This window comes from Camelus ferus, chromosome 8, assembly GCF_009834535.1.
Source record: "Camelus ferus isolate YT-003-E chromosome 8, BCGSAC_Cfer_1.0, whole genome shotgun sequence".
NCBI lineage: Eukaryota > Metazoa > Chordata > Mammalia > Artiodactyla > Camelidae > Camelus > Camelus ferus.
Window position 1 is genome coordinate 42,898,255 of NC_045703.1, and position 25,270 is coordinate 42,923,524.

Consider the following 25,270-nt stretch of genomic DNA (forward strand, 5'->3'; position numbering starts at 1 on the left):
AAGGAAGGAAGGAAGAAAGAAACAGCTGAACCAAACATAAATCTAAGGGACAGAACTAAAATACAGACTGCCATGAACTCCTACCAGAGCTCACGCTTGCAAACGCTTTATTCCTAAACTGGCTTTCTATCAGGTCTTTAACAATCTTTTTGACATTTCTGTGATTGGTCAATGACCCTACTCTATACATTACCATTAAGATAAGATACAATTTTCAGATGTATTTTTAAATGGAGATAACGTTTCCTTACTCCAGTCATCACATCAGTCCAAAGGAGCCACAAAGGGTGCAGTGGGTGGAATTAAGCAGCCTAGATAAGAGGTCTGCCTTCGGCTGAGTTGAGAGCTGAGGAGGCCACACCTAAGTGGGAGAGATTCAACAACAGGCAGAAGGAAGGACACTCTGCCCACACCCACTGGTAAAGCCATATACATTCAGGGCATGATAATATGAAGGACACGATGCTGTACCAGGCCCTCCTGTTCAAAAATCTCAACCCTGCCACTTAACACTTTATCATCAGGGACTTATGCCTTTGCAATTACTGAGGGAGGGGATCCCACAGTGTAAGCTGATATCCAAGAGGGATGAAATGGCAGCCACTTGAAGAAAGAACTACAGAAAAGCTAAAATAAAGGATGAAAAGTTTGTGATGTAAAAGGCCACTGAGAGGGTGGGTAATTGTAAGTTAAAAAAAAAAAATTCCACATATGTTACTCTTTTCCCTGGATAAAAATTCCATACCCTGGTTGAGGAAAGGGAGCAGTAAGAATCAAAGCAAATAAAATACATATGAAGCACCTAGCATATAAATGCCTTGTTGTAGCTGCAGGCTGTAAGAAACAAAATGTAGAAATCAAAGTAAGAAGATAAGCAGGAGGCATAATAACAGAAATCAAAGTTACAGTAATTTGCAACTGTGATGCAAAATCTTAATATACATTTTGTACTAAATGTGAGCATTTCTAATTCCACGTCTGGCTCTATATGGAGATTCGACTCTGTTGTGACATGGAAATAAACTGGTACTTGATGAGGAAGATGCTGGCCACTTCTTATCACCAAGGGCTCCATCTACAGTAAATTAACTGTGTGAAAATGTTATGCAGATCTCAGAAAACATTCACTCAAACTCTGCTTTGAGTAGATACCAACTTACAGTTGCCAGCGAATAAATGTATGATTTCTTCTAAATAAATACATAAAATACATAAAAGAAAAATAAATACAAAATAATTTTTCCTCCCCCAATTCCTAAAGAGAAAGTTTCCTAAAACTATTTCCTCACAAATACAGGAGGTGTCTCAGCATTCAAGTATGAAAAAAGCCTAAAGAATTGCAATTAGGGATACTAAAACAGACTCCATGTCTTCTTAAATAAGGTTTCAAAAACTAGGTGTTCTTTTTGCAATAGCATCCTTTTACTCATTCTGTCGTCAAAAGTTTGTTGAGCATCTCCAAATGAGCAAGCCACATTGCATAAAATGAAAATGTAAGCAGATCACTTGATCCCTACATTTAAGGAGTTTGAGGATTTGTTGAAGAGATTAACAAGGGTCCAAAAGATAACTATAAGGCAAGGCAGAAAATAAAAATGCTGAAAGAAAAATGAAAGCAAAGTGCCAGGAAAGTTCAGAGGAAGCAGAAATCATTCCCATAATGCTGGGAGATATTTTTCATGGGGAACATACCAGCTGAGTAGGGCCCTGAAGAACATGTAGGATTTTTACAATTGCAGATAGCGGCTGAAGGAATTCCAAATGAAAGAAATAGTGTGAAAAAGAAGCAAATATGAAAAAGTCCAAGAAGTGTTTGGGGGAAGAACACATAGTCCAGTTGTGTATGTTTAGTGATGGTATAAATATATCAAGAACAAAATGCTAGTCCTGCACAATTTTTCTAGAGGCTCCTGGCTCATACGCAGATTTGCAAGGCATGCTCTTACACAAACAATGAACTGTCTTCTGTTGAAATAATATCATAAAATTTAGATCTGGGCCTTTCTAACTCAACCTTCTGTTTTAGCAGAATTGAAAATCTGAGTTTCAAAGAAGATAAATGGCATTTCCAAGTTCATTCAACTAATTAATGGCAGTTTGGAGACCCATAGTGGAGTTTATTATTCTGGTCTGGAAGGAAGGATTTTCCCTGTACATAAATACTCTCTTCCTCCACACCTCATTTCCCCACTGATGCCAAGATAGGCATTGTTTCACAGGCTGACCCATGCAGTCTATGACCAAGGGACAGGGTTTTTTTCTCTGTAAGATGCTAATTGAGTCATACAATGAGCCAAACTCTACCTTGGCCTCATTGGCTCCAGGTTCTCACTAACTCCTGGACTGGACTCTTATTAACTAAGAGGGTCAGACAACCTTGTCACCAAGAAAAGGAATTTCTAAAAAAGAACCAATAGCTGTTGAAATACATGAAACATAACTTTCTTAGTTTTGACTCCCTCTAGAGTATGTTGGAGGAAAAGACTTGATCCAGTGAATTCTTTTTCAATACACATTTTAAAACATGGAAAGTTCTTGATACAGTTCTTAGGGGAAATCCCCTCCCCCACAAAATCTACACGCTTTCTTAAAAAAAAAAAAAAAAAAAGCCAAAACAATTCAGTCATCTCTAATGGATAGAACTAAAATGATTCTGGCTGAGTAAACTACTGATTTATATCTCTAACTCATTCACCTGCTGGTACCAGGACTAGAGATCTCCAAAGTCATCATTAAATACTGGCTCTATGATTTAAAGTATGAAAATTCCAAATTCACAGTAATTGCTTTCGTGTGAGGCAGCTAGTGTTTTGTTTTGGTTTTTAATGGGCTAGCATTTAATAAATGCTGTCAAATAAACCTATCATGAAGCCTTTATTTCTACAGCTTAAAGTTCACTAACCAAATTCAAATGAGATTCAGCTTTTTCACATGTGTAATGAACATACATTCATTTGTAAATGTGCAAATGTTAAGGGTTCCTTTATGACAAAATATACATGTATCAGTTCCATGTTGCAAAAAGGGAAATCAGTGACTTGCTTAATTCTCCAAAAATCTTAACACTTCAATACATTTAAGAGACTTCTTTCACCTGTTTTGTATTTTCAGTCTCAGGTAGGCTTATTCAAAATATAAATTTTGTCAAGGTCACTGAAATATTATCGTACATCAATAACAAAAGAAATATTTATGAAAACCCTCAAAGGACTAATTCCCATGCTAGGATAATCAAATTACACCTAATCATTTTTATTCTTTCTGGCAGGAAATCTACATAAAGTGCATGTATATATACTTTATAAATATATATGTATAGAGATATAGTTATGAGTATAGATATACATTTTAGTGAGTTCTGTTTAATGAGTTTCTGCTATTCTAGGTTCGTAGACCCTATTAAAGTGTTATGTTACTATCCACCACCCCAACATTTAAATAGTGTATTTAAAGAGACTTGAAAACAGTATGAGAGAAGAAACCACAAAATCTTAATTTGAAAATACCTTAACCCTCATCCGAATTTATGCAGGAATTCTGCTCTGCAGGAAAACACATTCCATCTTGGGCAGCTCTCATGGTCCAAAATGACCCTTGATGTCATTCCCTCTCAAAAATGCTCCTCCCAATAACGAAATCTCTCATTAGGCCTCGGGTCCCCAGCTATTAGTTGATTAGTAAAGTACTTTGGCTTGTCTACTCATATTAATAATTAACTTGATTGATTCATATACATTAAAGGGGCAGAGGAAAGTCATGCTGGTGGGAACCTGTAACAGGTTGGTTATTTATTTGAACACTACGGTACGTTAAGAGTTCATTTTGACTTCCTTGAATACTACATAGCAAGATAATTGCTCACTTTCTGCAGAATTGAGGAAAAAACTCATTTTTCACAAGTTGCAAAATGTAGTGACTAATCCTTATTATATTGTATTACACAGTTGTGTGATGGCTCCTGATGTCAACAGACCACTTCCCATTCCACAGACTGGACTCACTTGACTTTCTGTTTATTTAAGTGACACTTTTGTTTGAAACTCTGGGTGCTTCTTATCCCTTTGAGTCACACACTGCGTCTGGGAGCCTCTGCTCTGACACTTTTAGCACCTCATTAATTACTAACTGTAGCAAAGTCCTGCTGTTTTGCAACTCCTCTGCCTTTGTTGGGAAATCACAACCCCTTGCTAGAATGAGAAGGTAGACAATAGGTATTTGCCAAATGTCCAGTTTGGAAGCATCTTACAAAGGCTAATTATCTTAAGGTCTTGTGATTTCCCTAGATATTCAAACTAGGTAAGATAACTCATTGTGTCTCTGAAGTACCTTTAAACTTAAATCCAGGAAGTATTTGCATTCAAATAACTAATATTAAGAGAAGTTAAACGATTGTTAAAGCTGTAAGTGAGAAAAAGTCTCTCGTTCCCAGAGGCACTTTTTAGCACAGTGCCCACAGGCATAGCCGCACTCCCCCCTTCTTTAGCACTTACATCTGAATCTCCCATTTGGCTTTCAGTGTGTGCTCTGCTTCATTGTTATTTATTTTTATGCATAGAAGTTCTGACCCCACTCCCTCAAAAAACTTTAAGCCCTTCAGAGGCAAGGATTGTATCTTTCTAATACTTTGTAATATTCTGTAGCACCTAGCAGAGCACTCCACACATTTCTCTCTGTAGATATTTAAAATAGACAATATTTTCCTACTACAAAATACAACAAATAAAAATCTCAATAATTCTACAAATCAATGCAAAGTCTTAAAGACCAGGTCTTGAATGATAACTAACAGTTTTATGGAGAATTAATCTGTCAGTCCAATTTGGTGTTTTATGTCAAGATGCCTGAACAGACGCAATAAGAGTCATCCACGGTAGTTATTAGAAATGTGTTGTTGCCCTTTGTGTCACATTTACCAACAAAAAGACTACACGTCCTTGAAATCAGTATTCTCAGTTCGGGGTGTTAAGTAAAAGAAATCCAAAGGACAGTTTCCCAAGGTCCTGAAGAATATCTACTCGTTTCCTTCATAATGAACCGTAAGACTCTCAGTCATGTTAACCACTCTGGTTTGCTCTCTCTCTTCCCCTAAATACTATGGTTATCTTCTCTGAAATGTGCCCTTTCAGCACCACCCCTTTCCCAAACAAAGAGATTTAGAGTTGTTGAAAATCATTCACTGACCTGGATGCAGCAATGGCTGTTGATACAGATAAGGGGGTGCAGGCTGATTTGAGCCCCTCTCACCTCCTGCTTAGATCTTATCAGATATTTTGGAACATACATCTCATCCCACATTCTCTACTTTCCATGTTACCTCCCTGCTTTGTGAGTCTATTCCCTCTCGTCATCCAGTAAAAGGATATAGAGGCACTGACTAGAACCTCCTGGGAATTGTTTAAATCATACAGATGCCCAGTTGCCAGTGATTCTGGTTTACCTGTGTTGAAATAGAGGCCAGTCATCAGTGCTTTTAAAAAACTCTCTCACGTGATTATATTGTTAAGCACCTTCTCAAACTTTAATGTGCACGTAAATCACCCAGGAAAATGGTTGAAATGACTCAGTAGATCAGTTCAGGGTGGGGCCTGAGATTCTGCATTTCTAAGAAGGTCATCTCTGGAGTGCTGCTTTGTGGACCACATGTGAGTAGCAAGGCCTGTTAAACTGACAGGTTTGGGAACGGAGCCAGACCTAGAGCTAGCACTCCCCCACCCGCCTTCCCTTTTCCTCTCCAGCTACCCGCCCCCCCCCACATTACTTATATATTTTAGATTCCAGTGCTGAGTAAGACTAATAGCCTAGAGGAAGAAATTGAAGAAAACCTGCCAACCTGCCTCGATGGAAGAACAATTAGGTCAGCGAATGCAAAAGCATACTCTATGGTGCCTTGTGTGGACTCTGGAATCACCTGTGCATCCGCTCCTTCAGAACCTGAACGTTCTGAAGGAGCAGACGCACAGAGTGGGCCCTTCAATAAGTCTCCAGGGAGAGAGGGGAAGGTTTGAGCCTAAGTCTTTCCTTTGAACAGTAAGACCGTCAACACCTCAGCTGCCCTTTCCCTGTGTCTTCATCAGACTAGCTTCAAAATCTGGTTTAACACCCACGTATTCAAAGATAGATATTTTCACTGAACTGACCTAGTTCTGCTGACTTCTCTGTAGTGTAAAGAGTAACCTTTTTCTAAGGATAAGGATGTATATATAGCATAACATTTTCATTGCTGATATATTTCTTTATGTCTTCTTCATAACTAAAGTATGAGCTCCTAGAGATCTGTGTCCGTCATTTCTTTGGTGTAAGTCTCACAACAGTTAATAAATTTATGCTTATTGCCCACATGGTGGACATTCAACATTCTCACTAATCAGCAGTCTGGAAGCAGGATCCAAGTAATTTTTATACATTAAAGTAATTTGAAAATAAATGAATAAACTTCAGCAGTACAAGTATAGAGTAATATATGGAATAAACACATTGCCTTTAATTGAAGAGGTTACAATTGTTTTCCTTATGTACAATTAAATTGAAAATCAGGCCACTCACGTAGCAAATTCATATTGGAATTCTCTATTATAAAAACAAATATGGGCTTCGGTTAAGAAGTAAATACAGAAATACTAGCTCTTCCTTCTATTATATTCAGAATTCACCTGACCCTAGACTTTGCAAATACAAGTAAATGAAAGTCTATGAAGAATTATTAAAAGGACCAGAATTAAAGTGTTGAACCCAAGGAAATGGATAAATTCATAATTAGTTTAAACTGTATGAAGAGTTCATGCTTTGTAAATGGTAATGAGGATCAAGGACAATGCCCAAAGAAGGCAGTAAAAGAATGTTGAATGAATGTGAGTGGATGAAAGAAGGAACTAGTGAATGAATGTGCTGTTCTCAGATGCCATTGATGTGAAACAAAAGGGTATGGATTTCCAAAGTAGCATGAGTGATGAAACAGTGATGTCAGAAATATCCTAGTAATGAGAGGGACTGGGCTGTAGTCTCAGCTTTCTAATATGACCTTGGGTAGGTCGTGTAATCTTTCAGGTCTCAGCTTCCTCATATACAAAATAAAATATGTACTAGGTAATCTCTAAGAGTCCTTTCAGTTCTAGAATCCCATGAATCTATCAAGTGAAATTAAACTAAAGCTTTCATTAAGAATCAGAAGATTTTTACCAGTTTCTAGACAAAGATTCTAGTTTGCTTTTGAAATTTCAATTCAGTATAGAAAATTTATGTTGGCATACCTTGCGTTAGAGGGAAATAAAATTTGTTATGTATTTTTTAAAACTTGCAAAGAAGGTTGAAAATTCCTCCCCCGAAGGTCCTTAAAAACAGTACAGAATTTTGTGTCTCATGGATGTTTTAAATGTTCTCTTATCTCAGGTTCAAGTGGCAAACTGGTTCCCCTGTGGTATTCCAGCTCCCATCACAGCATAGAGCTCTGTATGTAAAGCATCCTGAAGCCCATTAGGACTAGGTGTTCCAAAGTGCCACAATCACATCAATAACGTGCCCTTCAGAGGCAGGGAACTGTAGCGCCAGACTGAAACATATGCCAAGTATGAAAAATTAGATTAACTTCCTAACCCTTCAAGTTCTTTAAAATATTTAAATTTCAACTTAATATTAAAAGTAATCATTCTTGAATGATGGATGTAATGAAATAAAAGAATTCATTCTTGTATTTAACTTTTAAATACCAATTAATTCAGCAATAACAAAAATATCTTATTCCAGGGGATTTTGTTGTACTATCTTTCAGTCAGTCTTGCCCATTATGAGTAAGAACCTATTGACTCTTACCCTGTAAATTATCCATTATTACTATTTTGATGGAAATTGTCTACTTTCATTCTCTTTTTTACTCCCCTTCTGCATACGTATCTTGATTTACATATGCTAGGACCTATGCTGACCGAAGGAATCAGAATCTGACTTAAGGGAAATCTCGGTAGCACAATAACTAAAAAGTTGTGTTTCTCCCTCATGCTATATGCCCAACATAGTCATCAGGGGGTAGGCAGTGAGAGAGGGCTGTTCACCGTAGTCCCATGGGGCCCTAGTCTGATGAAGGCTTCATTTCGTCACGTGCTTTCATGATCATTACAACACTAGAAAGAGAGTATGGTAAACCTGACCCTGGCTTTTACAGCTTTTAGTGACTCAGTGTCACTTCTGCTCTCATTTCTTTCAAATTATACATGCTATGCCTAATTTTAAAGGGAATTTGTAGAACAGGAATATGAAATTTCTACCTGTGTCCAGAGAGCATAGCAAAGACAGACTATTTGCTGAACAGTCTCAAGGTGACCACATGAAGCCATGCCTGGGCTGGCATTAACAGGGAAACCAACTTTGGTCACTTTGAACCCATAGCTGAGTACTGTACAAGACGTCTCCAGTCCCCAGGTAGCCCTGCCCTTGAACTATTATACTCAGTCCCATGAGCATAGACAGGCATTCTAGCTCATCCTCTGACCTTTGATTATAAATTCCTTATGGACATTTTACACAAGGCCCTAGAGATCCGTAACAATTCTACCCCTCCTATATGAAAAGGGACATGAATGGATGCCTCTCAAGAGGAGAGTAGACTACAGCTTCTCTGTCCTTCTCTTCCACTGCCTTTCCTCCAGTTCCAGAAGGGCTCTCCACACCCTCTTCCTTTTGACAAGGAAATCTTTAGTGATGATACTATGACTTTCAGTAAAACTCTATATTTGAATCTCCAACTTTGCTTGTATATAAATATATAGGAAAGTTTTAAAGTTTAGAAATCTCTTGTCTCTCAAAAATTCCATGGTGAGATGAATATTACTGGGGATCCAAGAAAGGGGACATTGAGACTCAAAGCAGAACAATGTAACTGTGGTCTAGGTGACATCTGCCCTTACCCACAAATAACAAGTGGCCTTGATTCAACAGTAGCTGTAGAAAATATAACTTTCAGAGAATGAGAGATTCATCTGATTAAAGCTTTTTCAAAACTGTTATCTTCAAATTAAGCTATGTAGAATATTAAACTTCAGGGCAATAAATTAAAATGTTTTTCATTAGCTGGGGGAGTCTTTATGAAAAACGTAATATGAGTCCTCATATACAATTAGATATATCTATGCTGTCACTGATGTTTCCCCAGGTGAAGCATTTAGCAGTCAGTCATATCAGGTCTTATCTTTCATACATTTCTCACTAACAAGCTTCAGTTTGATAACTATTAATTTTTAAAAGAAAATGGGTAAAGAGTAAAAATGGCATAATACGTTTTGCCTCACTTTTTTGTGTTCAAGAGTATATATTCATCTACTTTCAATCTTCAGTGTACTTTCTGGATAATTTTTCTTCTTTATTATGTCATAGGACATGCCCACTTTCAGATAAAGCTATGTCAGGGAATTTCAAATTATTTTCAGAACAATCCATTGTGTAATCTCTGCCAGAATCTCCTCCTATGTTAAGGGGGTTGCAATAAGCTGCCTAATTTAAATTTTTATTAATGCTTCATCAAGTCATCCATAGAAAATTCAGTTCATTCTTGAAACAGTCACACCTCCCTTTCTGCTGCTGCTTTTTCTTGCAGCTTCTGTTTCTGCCCTTACTTTTGTACTCCCCATAGTCACTGATTGGATACAATTCTCTCACATACTCACATTTCATAATGCCCTTGAGAGTTTGGACATTCTCCCTTTGCTACGAGTTAGAGGTCTGTTAAGGAAAAAAAAAATCTAATTAAAATAATTTACTCATTCTTAACTTTCTTGGGGGTATCTAAATTTAAAATAAATTTTTAACTATGATGAGTTCAAGTAGTATAACAATGATGTGAACAATTTCAGCAATGAGAATAGGCAGATGAAAAAAATACAGTCACATACACACATAGAGATAAAAGTAAAGCAAGTTATACATATAAATATAATGATTTGGGGGACACATCATCAAGTTATTATTTATCTATTGGAAGCCAAGCTGGCCTTGAATTTCTAACTGTTGTATTGTGCATCTTTAATAAAAACATGAAATACACCACATTTTACACAATTTACAATGTTACCCCCAAAACGTATTAATTCTTATGACTACAAACAGTGAAAATTCACCACAAAGTCATGCAAAATCAATGAGCCATTGTTAAGAAAGTCAGAGAATCAATGAACACTGAGGGAGTAAATCCATTAGTTTACTTGCCTTCTTTCCGAAATGCTGAAGGTAAATCTATTTGGTAGGACAAAATGGTTGTATCTATTAACTCTTAGAATTATGGAATTTAATAAGAGAGTGGTTCACCTGATTATATTCCTTAGTGTTTTTATGCACTAAAATGATAAGTCCTTCTCTCCATCTTAGTAGGCAAAAGGAAGGCCTCCCAGGAACAAGGCATGTACAGAGTGGCCCTTTTTAATGAGGAGCCCTCTATGTTGTAGTCACAAATCTTAAGTAATGCTTATCTTAACCTTGAGACAAGAGAGAACAGAAGGAAAATAACAGGCTGAAGTTACCTCTCTCTAAGGGAAAGCCTTATGACTTCCCCTAAGACTAGAAAGCCCCAACATTTTTTCTCCGTGAGTTCCAAACAATAATAGCTCTCTACTTATGGACTTAAATTTGTCCCCAAAGTGTCCTGGAACTTTGTACTGGTTTGATATTCTGAGGCTTCAAGTCTAGAATTTAAACTCAGTCCACAGCAAGAACCAAACCAGAACCAGAATACCCTTTACAGACTGAGTACATGGTAAACCTCAGTTTTGCTTTCCTGTTTCAACTCAGTGTCAGTTTCTGACCCCCCAAAGGGTTCAAAAGCTTGACTTTAGACAGAGGCCAATAACAGTTCCTTAGCTCTGCAATGGATTAAAATCAGCCAACAATGCTTTGTAGCTCCTCATATCAAAAGAGGGAGTCCACTGGGTAAACCTTGACCTACAGAAGGTAGTGGAAATGACACTGGAGGACTTCCAGAGGGCCTTACAGCTTCCCGTTTCACGCATCTAGAATCCAGAGTGCTTCATGAGCTTTTCAGAGGATGAAAAATTACCCAGGAAGAGAGGCCTAACTTCTCTGCTGTCTCGGTTGAGCCCAGGCCCAGTGAGCTGAAAGCTGAATATAGCACATGAGTGAGGCATACGAGTATATGAGGGAGACCAGCAGGAGACCCAGTCAACCCACAAAATTATGGGAAGCCATATGTAGTTGACATTTTAAACCACTGAGTTTAGGGGTGGTTTGTTATACAGAAATATGTAACAAAAGCAAGCTCCCTGGGAGGAAAATCTTTTCTTTCCCTCCATCGTCTTGCAGACGACTTCTCACTAAGACCTATAAATATAGAATACCACCTGCAAACTGGAAAAAGTCAAAGGCAGGCCAGCCTCCAACTGTCAGAACCACCACCAAGCCAAAACTTTTCTATTCCTCGTACTGGCTTGAAATTCCCTACCTCTGAGGCTTTCCCCAAAGGCCAATGTAAAGTCAAAATATGTTTCTAGAAAGAAAGATTTACATAGGGGAAGAGAAGGAGGATTGTGTGGAGAAGAGGGGAGCTTGGCAGTGGGCAGGAGAATGAGAGCAGCCAGACACCTTTGAGGGCGGACCTTCCTTTCTTCGCTGGTTACTCTAAATATACTCAAACACCTGTAAGAAACTGGAGGAATGAAATGTCACTTTTCTCACAGAAGAGGAATTCATCCACCCACAGTGTAGCTACAGTAAACCGGTCAAATCATTAACCTACAAAGGCCCCCACATAGGTATCAGCCATTAACAACACTCCCACATAGTCAGTATGGAGCCACGCTGAATTGCTGGAGGAGGAGGAGGCCTGATACCACTCCAGGAGTATGGCTACCTCCCCAGCAAGCAGGCAGCCAACCTTGACCACCGACCTTCACAAAATGAGATAGGAGAACAGCTTATCCTTCCACCTCTGAGTTAGGGCCAGTCTAAGCAAGAGAAGGAATCCTTCCTTATCTGCATTAAGACTCACCATTAGTCCTTTAAATGCTGCACATCTTGGATGCAAAGTTTATCGACCCCGACCCTTCCCTAAAGCATTGTTCCCCTTTCCTCTTCCCACAGCAGACCCCCAGCCCTTATCACCAGCGTGTGTCTCCTGGAAGCTTTAATGGCTTATGTGGCTGTCTCCCTCACTGAGGGTGTGCCACTTGAGGGCAAGACTCTAGTCTTCATGGTTTTGTGTTTCTAGAGCCTAGCATGGTGTTTGCCACATGCTCAGTGAATGCTGAAATAAGGGGTCACGAGCTGACCAAAAGTAGCTACCCAAATGCATCAGCAGTAACATACGTAAACCATGGCTGGTAGGTAAATATCCAGATGGAGAGAAGTTGTTTTTGTTTTGGTTTGGTTCGGCTTGGTTTGCTTTTTTAATAGAGCTTCTCTGATAAGACGTTTCCTTAAAGCTTGCTGTGGAACAGGCCCTTACGTGCATCTACGTGCCATTTTATTTCTGTCATGAACCATAACATTGTTTTTAGCACGAGCACCTATACAACCTATAAAGTCATCCTTTCCATGTTCCTGTCGTAAAGGTTGTGCATAAACCCCTGCTTCTTTGTCTCGCCTGAAGTCACTCATAGTAGGCGCCATCAACATACATCTGTGGGATGAACGGATGACTGATTTACCTCAGCTGCCACCCTTCCCTACCCTTTCCAATAAAGTTCCCTTGCTCCCTTATGGATTGTGCAAGACTGGTTTTAAACCTAGCAGGAAAAACAAGTAAATAAAAAGTGACTTATACACATCAGTCTTAAAACCAATATTATCCTTTGCTGCTGCTGTATCCTGACTGCCTTGCTCCTTCTCTTCCTGCTCATCACCTGGTTTCTGATACCTGGCTATGATTTTGAACACAAACTTTGCTTTGCTCCTTGCCATTCTGATTCCAGTTTTTCACTCTGGTTGAGCCCACGACCTTTCTCTGAGGGCCACTGTGTGCCTGCTTCTGTACTTGAGAAGACTTCCTGGCTTGTAAGCCTGCAGTCTTTCCTGATTCTCTCCCCTTCACCCAACTCAGTTTTAATCTGAGTGCATGCTTCTGGAAAGGCCAGGTGACATGGTAGAGAAAGCACTAGCTTTAAATCAGACAATCTGGTTTCAAGTCCCAGCTCTGACACTTATGTGTCACTTAGGGACCCCACAAGAACTTTTGGAAGGTACTTTTACAAAAGGGCTATTTATAGTTAGCACAAAGTGAAGTGAAGCAATAGGAGATGTTAAGGCCCCCCAGGAACTAGCCATTCCCACTCCTAGGTAAAGAGGCAGGGAGAGTAAACGGTGTTACTGAAAACTGGTTGAGAGCCAGAGCCATAGAAAAGAGGCTGCTTGACAGAGCTCTGGCCACCCCTAGGGATGCAGCCACTTCCAGAAGGAGGCCGAAGCAAGGAGGGAGCAGAATCACTCCTTCCTCCCATGCTCCGATCTCCTGCTGGTGCCCCCACTGACTGAACTCAAACAGGAACCAGAGTAAGAAAGCTCTGGTGATTAGTCCATAGAAATCAACATCCTGAAAGTCAGGGAGGGCAGAGAAAATAGATGTTTGGGTCATATAAAATATTACCAGATTTAACATAAATATAATATAAAACAACTAGAATAGTTTCTATATAAATTTAGGCCAGTGACTTTATCTTTCTGGCTTACGTGGTTTTATCTATGAAACAATGTGTTTTGAGGCTATTTCAAGATAACACCTGATAGAGCAACTGCAAAAAATTTGCTCATCAAAACTATCCCTCATGTAGCCTTGCCCACGACATCTTGTAGGACTTGCATGGCTTTGGTAGTAATCCCTCAACAGAAAGCTGTGACCTCAGCCACTCAAGCTTCACTGCTGACTTTCTGAAGAGTCTCCTGGGACAAAAGACACAGATATCAGTCGTCATCCAAAGATAGGAGTAGGGAAAAGAAAGGAGTAACACAGAATAAAAAGGACAGTCCGCACTCAGTGAAATCCATGTTCTTTCCTCATCTATGATTCGTAAAAACAAAGGGAGAGTGAGTCTAATCTCCATAGGTGCAAAAGCTCCTTTTCCCTAATCTCTCTGGGCATCTGTCCAGAATCCGAGATTTAAAATTTGTCCTCCTTGTCCCCAGGTCTAGAGACATCTAAATAGATTAAACTAGTCCCGGATCTATTTTGCTAGGCCAGCATCATCTAGGATTCTTGTAAGAGTCTAGGCATTTCCAGAAAATCAACGAGTTTGCAGGCAGATTTCTAAATCTGGACCTATTCAGTTAAACACAATTCCGTTAAGTGAAAGCTGTGATGTCACAAAACTAGAAATAGCTTTGACATTTGCAATTACAAGTCTGTCTTTCTTTTTTGGATATATTGCCATTATTTTCTGAGCTAAAAGGGGCTTTAGAAATGATTTAGTTGAATTCCCTCATTTTTCAGATAAAGAAACCTGAAATACACATCAAACTGAGAACAAGGACACACCTTGATCCCAAGATTTCTAGTCTCCTTCTTACCACGACACACAGCCTCTTTATATCTAAGCTCTATAATCAAACAAAATTTTCTGAGGTAGTGAATTATTTATGTTAGGTACAACTGGATATTCACTTTTTAAATGAGCCCCGCAAGGAACTGATTTGTGAAAGAGAGGAAATTTTAAAAATAGGCACACCAGACAGTGCTCACCACAATTTTACAAGTGTCCCATAACTTCATCTGGGAGGAAGAACATTCTTTCTTGTTGACAGAAAGTCATTAATCATGGGTCTTGATTTTCTCATTTTCTTAATGCTATATAACCAGTAAATCATTTTTAAATGGTTATAATAATTATATCTCCTTTATTTCTCTCTCTAAAAATAGAAGTTTCCTTCATCTACTCATTTTAATGACTTTTAAAGGCTCCTGTCTGTTCCCTATTTCAGGGATGACTTCTAGCTGCATCAGTTACACAGACCCCGCCCGCAGTACCCTGCTCGACTTATTCACTCAGATGCCTCCAGATCTGAGTAACTGGAGAGCTGAGCATTTTCAGGATCTGCATGTTAGCTCTGTGGTATAATGACTGATGTCAGCCCGAACTCTGCCAAACATCTCTCATCACTGCTAGTTATGTCCCATTCCAAACTATGGGGCTTGCTCTCTCTTTCTGGAGCACACCCCCTTTCACATATTTGCAGTATGGATTCAACAATATGACAATCATTTTCTTTCCTTAAAGTGCCACTGTTGCAAGGGACAAAAATAACTTGTTACTGTTGTCACTGCCTGGTGTGGGAAGCAGAAAAGGAGAGATGAGAAGTTGCAGTAACCAGTCTGGATGTGTTTAATCCTCTATCTTTGTCCAAAACTATTCTATTCTCCTGGCCCAGCTCTCTTAAACTCCTGGTTATCTAAATTCCCTGGGACTTTAATGTTTTCTGGAGGGAAAATAGCAAGCAAATGTTGACTTCTATACTGAGCTTTAGGCCTGGGCCCTGGAATCCATTGGCAGCCACAGGCTTCTGTGAGTGTTGTTTTCTTAATTAAAAAAAAAAAAGAAAGAAAGAAAGAAAGAAAAGAGAAGAAAAGGTACTATGTTGCACAAAATAGGCCATGGCAACCTTTCCATAAGCTGCTAGGGTAGTTGAGGGGACATAAGACTCAGCCAAGCAAGTAAGCACACATTTAATAGTCTGGTAACATGGATCAGGAAAAAGTTATTCTAAAGCACAGCGTCAAGAGAGAAAGAATACCCTGGCCGTTTATTTAATGTTTTCCTTATGTTTCCTCCAAGCAGCACTTACTCCTTGATGAGACTTTCCTGCCCACTGCATCTAGTACTTCTTTTCTGGGATGGCCCAAGAACTGCAGCTTCTCACTGTGTTTGTTTATTTATTTACACGGCCATTCCTGTTCTCATCCAAACTAACATATGTCTGCACGACACACAGTGAAAAGTAAATGTCTTTCTTCGTGTTTATTTCCCTGAACTTGTTCACCAAATTGCTTTTTTTACATCCCCTTTTGCAATCTCATCCCATCCGGCTCAAGTATCTCGGATTAGAAAGGCCTTCTCTGGAGTCCTTTTCAAAGGGAGCCTCCCACAGCCTTTAAATCCCCCACGTTTTATGGTGCAGATATTCAGGATCTGAGGTATTAAGTAAGAAGGAAAGCAAAGCTGACTGAGACGGGCACAGAAAAATAGAGTAGCTTCTTTTTTGGATAATCATTATTGGAATTGTCCTGTTATCTGCAAGTTTTCTGGTTCAAAGTAATAAACTCAGTCATTTGCAACTGGACATTATGCAACAGATACAGGAAGGGTGTGTGTGTGTGATGCACGGAAAATACATTTCCACCACAGAAAGAGACATGTTGCAAATGGGAATTTTTAAATAAGCCCCAAATCATAAGCTTGATGGATTGTTGTCTTCCCCATAATATAAAATCTTAAAAAAAAAAAAACAAAAAAACTATTCCTACCTTCAAAATTCCAATACATGTATGCAAACTAATAAACAATATTTAATCAAGGATTCATGGAAAGGCTAGTCTCTCAGATTCTAATTTTTAACACTTTAGAAGAATGCCTATTTCATGTTCCTTTTCTTTTGCTTCCAGGTCATTTCATCTCCTCAACCTCACTTCTGAGCTGTATAACAACTACCCCCATCTACGTCTTCACAGACACACAACAGCTTGAAGCTTTGCAAGCCTATAAAATGGGATGGATAGAAGCAATAACCTTTTTTCCCCTCCTCTCATTTATCAACATACAAATGGAAGGCAATCCAGTAATAGGGATGACAAATGGATGCAAGAGAGAGAAGCACAAACCTTACTTGTTTTCCTGCAATGCTTTATTTAGCCCATTTTCTAAACTTAAATTATTTGAGCATAAGAATTAGCAAAGTGTCTTTGAATTAGGGACTTTTTCAAAGTGACATCTTAGAAGTTTGGGGTTGTGTAAAACTGTAATGCTACAAAGTCCTTGAGACAGTCTGTTAAACACAACACATAGGACAGATTTACATTCAAATCATTTGGGGAGCTTGTGACTTCCAACTAAATATTTCTCCAGTAACTGCTGGAAGCTCTTAGACTTGTGCTACTGGAAAGAGGGGTGTGAAGCTTACCACTGACTAATAACAGCCCCAGTGTACACCGCTCAGGAGTGCCGGCCCTCGACTTTCCCACCCTTGGGTGGGCCTATGAACCTTCTGTTCCGCTGTCACGGACCCCTACCTGCCCTGGGGACAGAAGGCAGTAGTGGACCCTCTCTCTCTCCCCCAGGACCGAGGGAAATCTTTCCAAACGTTCCCAGTCCTCCAGATGAGAAACCAAATTGCACAACAGATCTTCTGGAGAAGATTGAGAGAGAGAGTGAGAGAGAGCTGCGCCCGAGCGCGGGCAAGCTGACTGTGGAGGGAACTGGGGGGAGGAGGAATCTTCCAGAGCCTCAGCAAAGACTCGGTTTGGAAGAAAGTCGCAGCACAACTGAATATCCAAAAGTACTGTCCTGAGCGCACACACCTCTTCTGAGTCCAGCCTCCTTAGGGCAGATAACCGGCTGCCGAGTTGACCACCAGCGCCCACTGAACTTCGTCCGGACCACCCGCCCGGCGACAAACTGTAGCTACTTTTATTGGAAAAAAAGAAAGAAAAGGGGGAAAGCAACAGTATAAGGGGTCAAGGAAACTAGGAAGGTGTCCACAGCCAGAAACTCTCCAGCCTTCTGCCAAGGGGGCGAGGAGCGAGCTGCCTTGGGGCCAGTGTTTGCGCGCCAGCGCTGGGAGTGGAAGCGCGAGGGACCGAGGACGCGCAGCCCCCGGGAGCCGAGTGCATCCAGCGTGCGGAGGCTGAGACTGCCGGACAAGGAGGTGGGGAGGGGTCTCGCGCCCGCTGGACCTTCGACCTCAACACTCCCAGTGGGAGCGCTCCCACCTCTCCCCGCGAGAGCTACCCTTCTGAGGAACTCTTCTGGGCAAGCATTGCCTCCCTCCCTCCTCCCCCCACCCCACCCCCCGGCTCCTGTTCTCCCGCCTTCTTCGCAGTGTCCAGAGATGCTCCGCCGCAGACCCGGGACCCCTTAGGCGCCTCTTCCCGTCCCTCTGCCAAATCGCAACGCCTGTACTTTTCCAGCTCCCTCTTTCTCTCTTGAAATTGAAAGTTATTGAGGTCGCTCAGGGTTGTTGCTCCAGCAGTTTCCTTCCCCGCCCCCGAGCTCCCCCCGCCCCCCGCAGCTACCCCCTCCCCCTCCCTCGCCCCGTCCCTCCCTCCCTCCCTCCCTCCCTCCACCACTGGAGCGACTCCTGCTCGCGAACAGCAGAAGCAGCTCGGGGTCTCTCCGCCGCCCCTTGGCCATGGCCGCAGTGCCGACGGCGCCCGCTCCCCTCCGCTCCCGGGGCCCCCTCCGCTGCCGCCGCAGCCGCCGCAACCTCTAAGCCCAAGGGGCCGCCGCCGTCGCCACCGCCCGCCTGGATCCCGCCCGCGGCCGCCGCCGCCGCGCACCATGCTACCTGCGGCCGCCCTGGCGAGGCCGCTGGCTGCTGCTGAAACCCTCACTTGCGGCATTGACAGCTACCCTGCCGGAGCTCAGGGCTCGGACAATTTGAAAGTACAATAATTGATTTCCCTGACCATCCGACCCGCTTCGTTTGCCATCCCAGCACGCTATCGGATCTGAGTGGAGAAGTTGTCCGCTGCTTGGGTTTTTCTCTTGCTCTCTCTATACGCCTAACACCTACGTATATTTCTAAAACATTCAATATTAATTAACAATCAAAAGAAAAAAGGAGAAAAAGAAGGGAAACATTACTGGGTTACTATGCACTTGCGACTGATTTCTTGGTTTTTTATCATTTTGAACTTTATGGAATACATCGGCAGCCAAAACGCCTCCCGGGGAAGGCGCCAGCGAAGAAGTAAGTGCAGGGTTTTTTACGCGTTTGCTCCCTCCCGCCGCGTTCACCTGTCGGGTCGCTTTGCCTGTAGTGAGTCGGCTCCCAGCGGCAGCGGTCCTCCCGCCCAGCTCCCCACGCCTCCGAGAGGAGGTAACAGTTTAGGCTCTGGTGTTGACTGAGTCTTTCACGCCTTCCTCTCCGCGCCCCTCTCTTCCCCCGTATCCTCATGGGTGCCAGAGTCCCGCGGACCAGACGCTGATGTGTCCCCCCGTCTCCTCATAACTTCAGGTTCTCTGGAAAGTTCGGTCCTTCATTAGACTAGCTCTGGGGATTTATGCTCTCCTTCTGAGACCTGGACGGGGGTCTCGGAGCCCCAGGCATCCCAGACGCCCGGCCAGCAGGATACCCCTAACCACTGAGTTATCGCTGGGGTAGGCGCGGCAGCGGCGCTGTCTCACCTTGCGTCGCCGCCTCGCGTGGGGAGACCTTGTTGGGTCCTCCCGGCGCTCGGGTCGCGAAGAGCTCTCCCGCCACTCGGGAAGAGCCGGCGAGCGCCTGCGCAGCCGCTGCCCCCAGCCACGAGCGGAACAGCAGGGTACGCGGGGCCCCCGGGGTTCGCGTGCCTGCGCGCTGGCGGAGCCGCTCGCCGTCCCACTCCGGGGGGTGTGAGGGCTGCGAACCCGCCGCTGGGAGCCGGAGGTGCCGGGTTTCCAGTTACAATGTTGCCTGTTACGCGTGAGCGCTTTTACCGTCTCAGGCCCCTTCAAGTGAGTCCCCTGAGGCAGACATACTGAGGGTGGGGTTCCCCTAAAGACTCAGGCTTTCCTCCTCGCTGCCCTTTATCCTGACTCCAGTTGGAAGGTTGGCTTGTGAAGGCTTCTTAAGACAGTGCCCTGGCTGGGATGAAACAGGCAACCCCAGGGCACCCTCAACCAGGGTCGGTCTGTTTCAAGGTGGCGTGTTCCAGAAATGTGAAGACAGACGCGAGAAAAGCACCGCTCCCTGCTCCCAGGTAGCCCCGCGGGCTGGCCACCCTGGCTTCTGTACCCGCGCTGGGGGAGTCGCTTCACAAATAGAGCGGGAGAGGGGGCGACCCTGGCTCCAGCGTGGGGCGCGCTTGCTGGTGGGGACTGCGCGGGAGAAACCTTCCCAGGGCACAGAAAGCGATACTATTGCCTTGGCTACTTTGGCCCTCTGCTACCCGGGATCCAATGACACTTGGCGGCACCTGGTCCCGCAAGCAGAGCAGGCTCCGAGCGCTGGCCCGCGAAGTCACTCTGGGAGAGCACAGGTACAACGCGGAGGACAGCACAGGCTTGTGTGAGATGCAGATTTAGTAATCGCTTCTGCGCCGCTGTCTGTGCCCTGTCCCTGGACGTGAGGGTCCCCTGAAAGCTTCCTTTGTGCCGCTCGCCTCGGGCAAACAAGGTTTGATTCACCTGAAAATTGCTTTTAAAAAACATAGCTGGGCCAAAGCGCCAGGGGCTCCCGCCCAGCTTCAACGCCTAGGATCGCGTAGCAGGGGGCAAGAGGGCCTAATCTAAACACGTCAGGGTATCCGATTTATAATTCTTGACCTCTGAATGGTTGTATTCTTTCTGCCTCTTCTACCCAACCTTTCACTCTAGCCTTGCGGCTGCCTCACACAATAAGCAGCCTGGGGTTCGAGCCTTGCTCTGGTTCCTGGCTGTCCCCACCTTCTCTCTTCGCAGGGTCCAGCGAGGGGAACTGAACCTCAGGTCAGTGGGGAGAGGGATGCTGGACACAAGTGCAGCAGCCTCCTGCCCTGCATCGCTCTTCCAGCCGATACCCACCCGGCGCCTATGGCCCACTCCCCTCTTCACCCCACAGACTCCTGGTCCAAGAGCCATACAGTTGCTGGAGAGGGTCAGGGTCCTAAAGTGTTAGTGTTAGAGTTGTCTGTGATTGCAGTTTGGGGGCCCCTGTTTCTGATGGAAGACACAGGAGAGAAAGCTGACCATCGATTCGTTTCCATTTCCCCCAGCAAGAACAGCGGTGCGGGAAGCTGCCGGCTGATGCTGCCCCAAGTCTTCTGGGAGCAGAGGGGAAAGGCGCACCTCTAGGCTGGGGACTCGAGAGGATTTTCAGAGTCCAAAGTCGAACTGCTTCGACCCGCCTTAATAGTCTCAAGGCCAAGTCAAAGGCGCCCTCTTGTGTAGCCGGGATGAGAGAGGGAGTGGGTGGAATTGGGTTGAAATTCCGATTGTTCTGTGGGGGTGGGGCTGGGAGAGAGCTCCCCTAGCAGACGATGCTCCTTGCTCCTCGCACTTCAGTCTGCATTTGCGCCTGGGGTTTGCTGATGCAATCCTGGGAAAGGGGCGACCCCTTGCGTCCTCCGAGGAGACAGGCGAGACTCTCTCGGCAGGTGCAGCATGGGTTTTTTGGAGAATGAGGAAGGGCTGTAGGGTAAGGAGAGAGCTTTGTTAAAGGTCCAGAAATTGAAGGTCAGATTGCATGTGCACATACTCGTTTCTTTGGAAATCTCTGGGGAAAAAAAAGTTTTCTCAAATAGGGAGTAGGGAAAAGTCGTTTAAGTGGAAAATAAGGTAGTAGTCAAAGGTATTCTATAAAGAAGTGGTCTTTCCTATTTTTTCTTCAAGAGACAGCTGAAGTATTTTAAGAGTATACCTTTTGGTCTATAGTTAAATAGCTTCGCTTTCCTAAACTTTTAAAAATCTTAGCTAATGATAGAAAAGTGAGAGGTAAGAACAGTTTTTCAAAGTTTTCACCAGTCTCTTGAATGTTGTAGTAGAAAAGTTTGCAAAAAAAAAAAAAAATTCACTTGCAGTGTTAAATATTATCAAGTCCATTGCTAATCCTTAGATAAAGTAGATAAAGCTCTATCAAGATTGTCCTGTTTCCCTCAAAGCAACTGAGATATACCACTTATCTCTATTTTGCTGCAAAGTAGTGATCTTGTTTTCTCTTATAAAAGAAAAAAAAAACATTTTAAACGGGAGTTTTGTATGTTTTAAAATATGTTTCGAGTTATGGATAAGTAAATATCCAAATAACTTTTTAAACTATCTGTATTCATATACAGCTCCTAGAGATGACTACATTGAATTTATTCAAGATAAAAATGAAATGCAATCCTCATTTAAAAATCCTCAACCACAAATGTTTTCAGAGGTAAATCCTCAACCACAAATGTTTTCCAAGGATGTTAAATCAAGAACCCTGAACCCAGTTTTAACTCATTTCCAGCTCAACCTTTGCACCTTGGTGCAGTCAGCTTCTGATTTCTAGCTTATTGGCTAATAAAATTAAAGGTTATATTTGCCATAATACTAATGACGACCGTACCCTACAACTGCACCACACTTTCACTTGAATTATTCGCTTGGGTCCCTTCATAGCCACTTGAAGTATAGAGGCAGTTATTAATATTCCCATTTTACAGAGAAAGAACCCAAGAAACAGAGGCTAAGTAACCTGTACAAAGCCAAACAGCAAATAAATGGAACTTGTCTCCTGCTGTTTATGCTATATGCTGATCCTTGTCAAAGAGAAGATGTCAGGTATGTTAAATAATAAATCTGATGATCTCCAGACCATCATTCATTCTATGTTTGAAGAATAAGCTGCTCTGGTTGACTGGGAATTTTTGAACTGACATATATGTATTATACATTAATGACCAATGTCAAAGAGTTAAATACCTGATAGTAATAGTGAAGCTTGCTAAGTATAATACGATTTTATTTGGTAATTAAGAAGACATTGTACGGTCATATTATGCAAGAAGACTATTAGAAACATCAGGTGCCACTGTAGTATCCTTTTTACTTGACACCATCTATTAATTGGTTTTTAATTGCTTAGGTTCCAGATAAATACAAGTTTTGAAAAGGCATTGCATGCATAATAATTACCAAGCACTCATTGCACAGTCAAAGAACTTTTGAAAATCCTTCATAAAGATGTTTGAAATAAAGGAGTAAGAACACAAGGGAAATCATTTTCATGGTGATAAAATGAAAACTGATTTATGGAATATACTGGTCATTACTCATAACACTTTCAGATGTTAAGCCATTCTTCGAGATTCTGATACATGCTTGATGATTGTATCACTAACCTAGAAAATAACAGGTTAACTATAAGACAGAAAAATCTTTCATTCTAGTATGCTTTTCATAATATTATTTTTGAATGAAAGTATGGTTTAGCTATTGCCTACAATGTATTTCTCCACTTGTCTACTTTTGTCACCATTCTACCTTATTTTTGAGAGAAACATTGTTTAATAGTTGGAGGCAGGAGTAATATTTGCTAAAGTATGTTCTGCAACATATCATGTGATATCTGTATGAATCAAAGCCCCAAATTCAAACTCTTAGGCAGTTATGATGACTTCTAAATATAAGTAGAAAACACTTATTTTTGTGAATTCTAATTTAGTCATCATTACACTATCAAAATTGTTTCTTAAAGTATCTTTGTTATACTATTTTAATTCTTTGTTTATTACTTCAAAAGAAAGATTTTACTAAAAACTTAAGAATGCTGATTTTTGAATATTATCTTTTTAGTCCCAAGTTATTCTGTGTAAAGTAACTGAGAATATAATCGGCTTAAAACTGATTTAATGTCATTACTGCAATATTTTTAACACTTGAAATATGAATAATACTTCAACTTATAAATAGATATGTTTTGTTAAATCCTTTCTCCATTAAATAGTTCCTGGAATTTAATACTCTACAAATTAGGTCCCCAGAAAGTGATAAATAGAAAATTACAGCATGTAGTTAAATTTGATTTTCAAGTTATTACGGAGAAACTCTTGCCACACTACTGAGCGAATTTATTAGTCATCTGATCGTTTTAGACTATTTTAATCTGGGCAGAGATCTCCAGATTGCTACTGAATGTCTCAAATATTTTCTAGCTAAATGGTTAATTTTTTTTTTTTAATGCAACAGTTCTTTTGAATTCTGTGTATTTTTGATAGACTATGCTGTGGAGTTCTCAGAGCGCTGTGTAGAGTTAAGACCACATGATCCCTCTGCAATTGTAAGAATGAACTATCAAAAAATAAAACTATTCTACATACAGCAATTTATAAATCATCTTTCCCCCTTTATCTCTATCCAAATGTTTCATTTTGGATGTCGTCCTACCCTCTCTGCCCACTTCCTCACTGTTCACTCTCCCCAGCCCCCAAAACATCCTTTTCCAAGTAGTGAATTCTTGAAATGCCATCAGAGTGGGTATTATGTTTCATGAAATGTAAGAATCAACTTTGGTTACCATTAGGAAAACATCATTCAGTTCTGAGAGCATGGTAAGGATCATGTAAGACAGTGTGTTGAAATTATGTTTTACTTGGTTAGGACTATTTCTTCTCTGAACAGTGCATTGCACACTGGCATTCTCTTTTGAGAATGACCATTTGAAAAAGTGTTGCATCATAAATTATATAGATATTTATTGTCTTGCCTTCGATTTTGAGGAAAAATGTGGATTGCTTTCTTGATTGTGACTTTTTTCTTTAGGCTTAAATGATTTAATTATCTTAAAATTTAGCATTGGTTGGCCAACCTAATAAATTTGAAATGCTTTGCAGTTATACATTAACAAAATATGTGAAGTATACAATATGCATCTGTAAAAGATGCTGCTAATTTTTTCTGTTTATTGAATTCTGTCCATCAGATCTTTCCATTCAGGAATATTACTAGCATTCTGATTAAAGTACTTATCCAGCAATGCTCAAAAGAATGGAAAGTTCCATTCTCAAGGATTGTGGGGGTGCTGAAAATGCCACTGAGTGCTAAGAAATCCCATTTTCTGCTCCAAAGATTTTTCACAAAATGAAACTTTTAAGCAAAATATCTGAATTTTTTCCTTACATACAGCAAGTTTGAATAATTTCAAAAACTCATGTTAAAAAACATGGTTGCAGGTGCCTCTTATCTGATAAGAGCATTTCTGCCTTATTTATAATCTTGGCAAGGGACCTAATTACTATCTGCTGTCACTAAAATTCCTTTGGAAGTTTTTTAGAGAAAACTCCGTGGTACTAAAGGATATGATTGCCCAATTAAGTACATATTTAATAGCCGTTAACTGTCTTTATGGTTTATGCTTTATGCAAGTCTTAAAAACACTACCTTATTAGGGTTCCATCTGACCTTCAAGAATTGATGAATAGCAGCAAATGTCATAAATTCATGGTAGAGACTGAGACTTAAGAAGTCACTGAGGGAGAATTCCCAGTGTATGATGGGAACAGTATATGAGGAAGTGTACCTGAGCTCCAGATTCAGCACTGCTACTAATATGTGAATAACCCAAGCAAGGCCCTTTGCCACACTAAGCCACATTTCCTCATCTGTGAAGTGACGTGATTGGTCAAAAATTTAGATCTAAGTGATTC

At 41.5% G+C, this 25,270-nt stretch overlaps 1 protein-coding gene and 1 long non-coding RNA gene across 7 annotated transcripts in view; one reads left to right on the top strand and one right to left on the bottom strand.

Moving 5' to 3' along the window:
- Nucleotides 1-19,440, bottom strand: part of LOC116665383 — a 249,246-nt gene extending 229,806 nt beyond the window's left edge. For all 3 annotated transcript variants that reach the window (XR_004321983.1, XR_004321982.1, XR_004321981.1), the window contains exons 1-2: nt 19,323-19,440; nt 9,654-9,708 (exon numbers count right to left, since the gene is read on the bottom strand). This is a non-coding gene — a long non-coding RNA (uncharacterized LOC116665383). The remainder of the gene's footprint in view (nt 1-9,653; nt 9,709-19,322) is intronic.
- Nucleotides 17,391-25,270, top strand: part of RSPO3 (R-spondin 3) — a 76,134-nt gene continuing 68,254 nt past the window's right edge. The window contains exon 1 of one of the 4 annotated variants that reach the window (XM_032484840.1): nt 17,391-18,885. In XM_032484840.1, the coding sequence (XP_032340731.1) occupies nt 18,789-18,885 (97 nt within the window). In that variant the 5' untranslated portion in view covers nt 17,391-18,788. Of the gene's footprint in view, nt 18,886-19,528; nt 19,632-25,270 lie in introns of those variants that run through there. The other 3 variants (XM_032484841.1, XM_032484838.1, XM_032484839.1) reach the window with 3 other exon arrangements.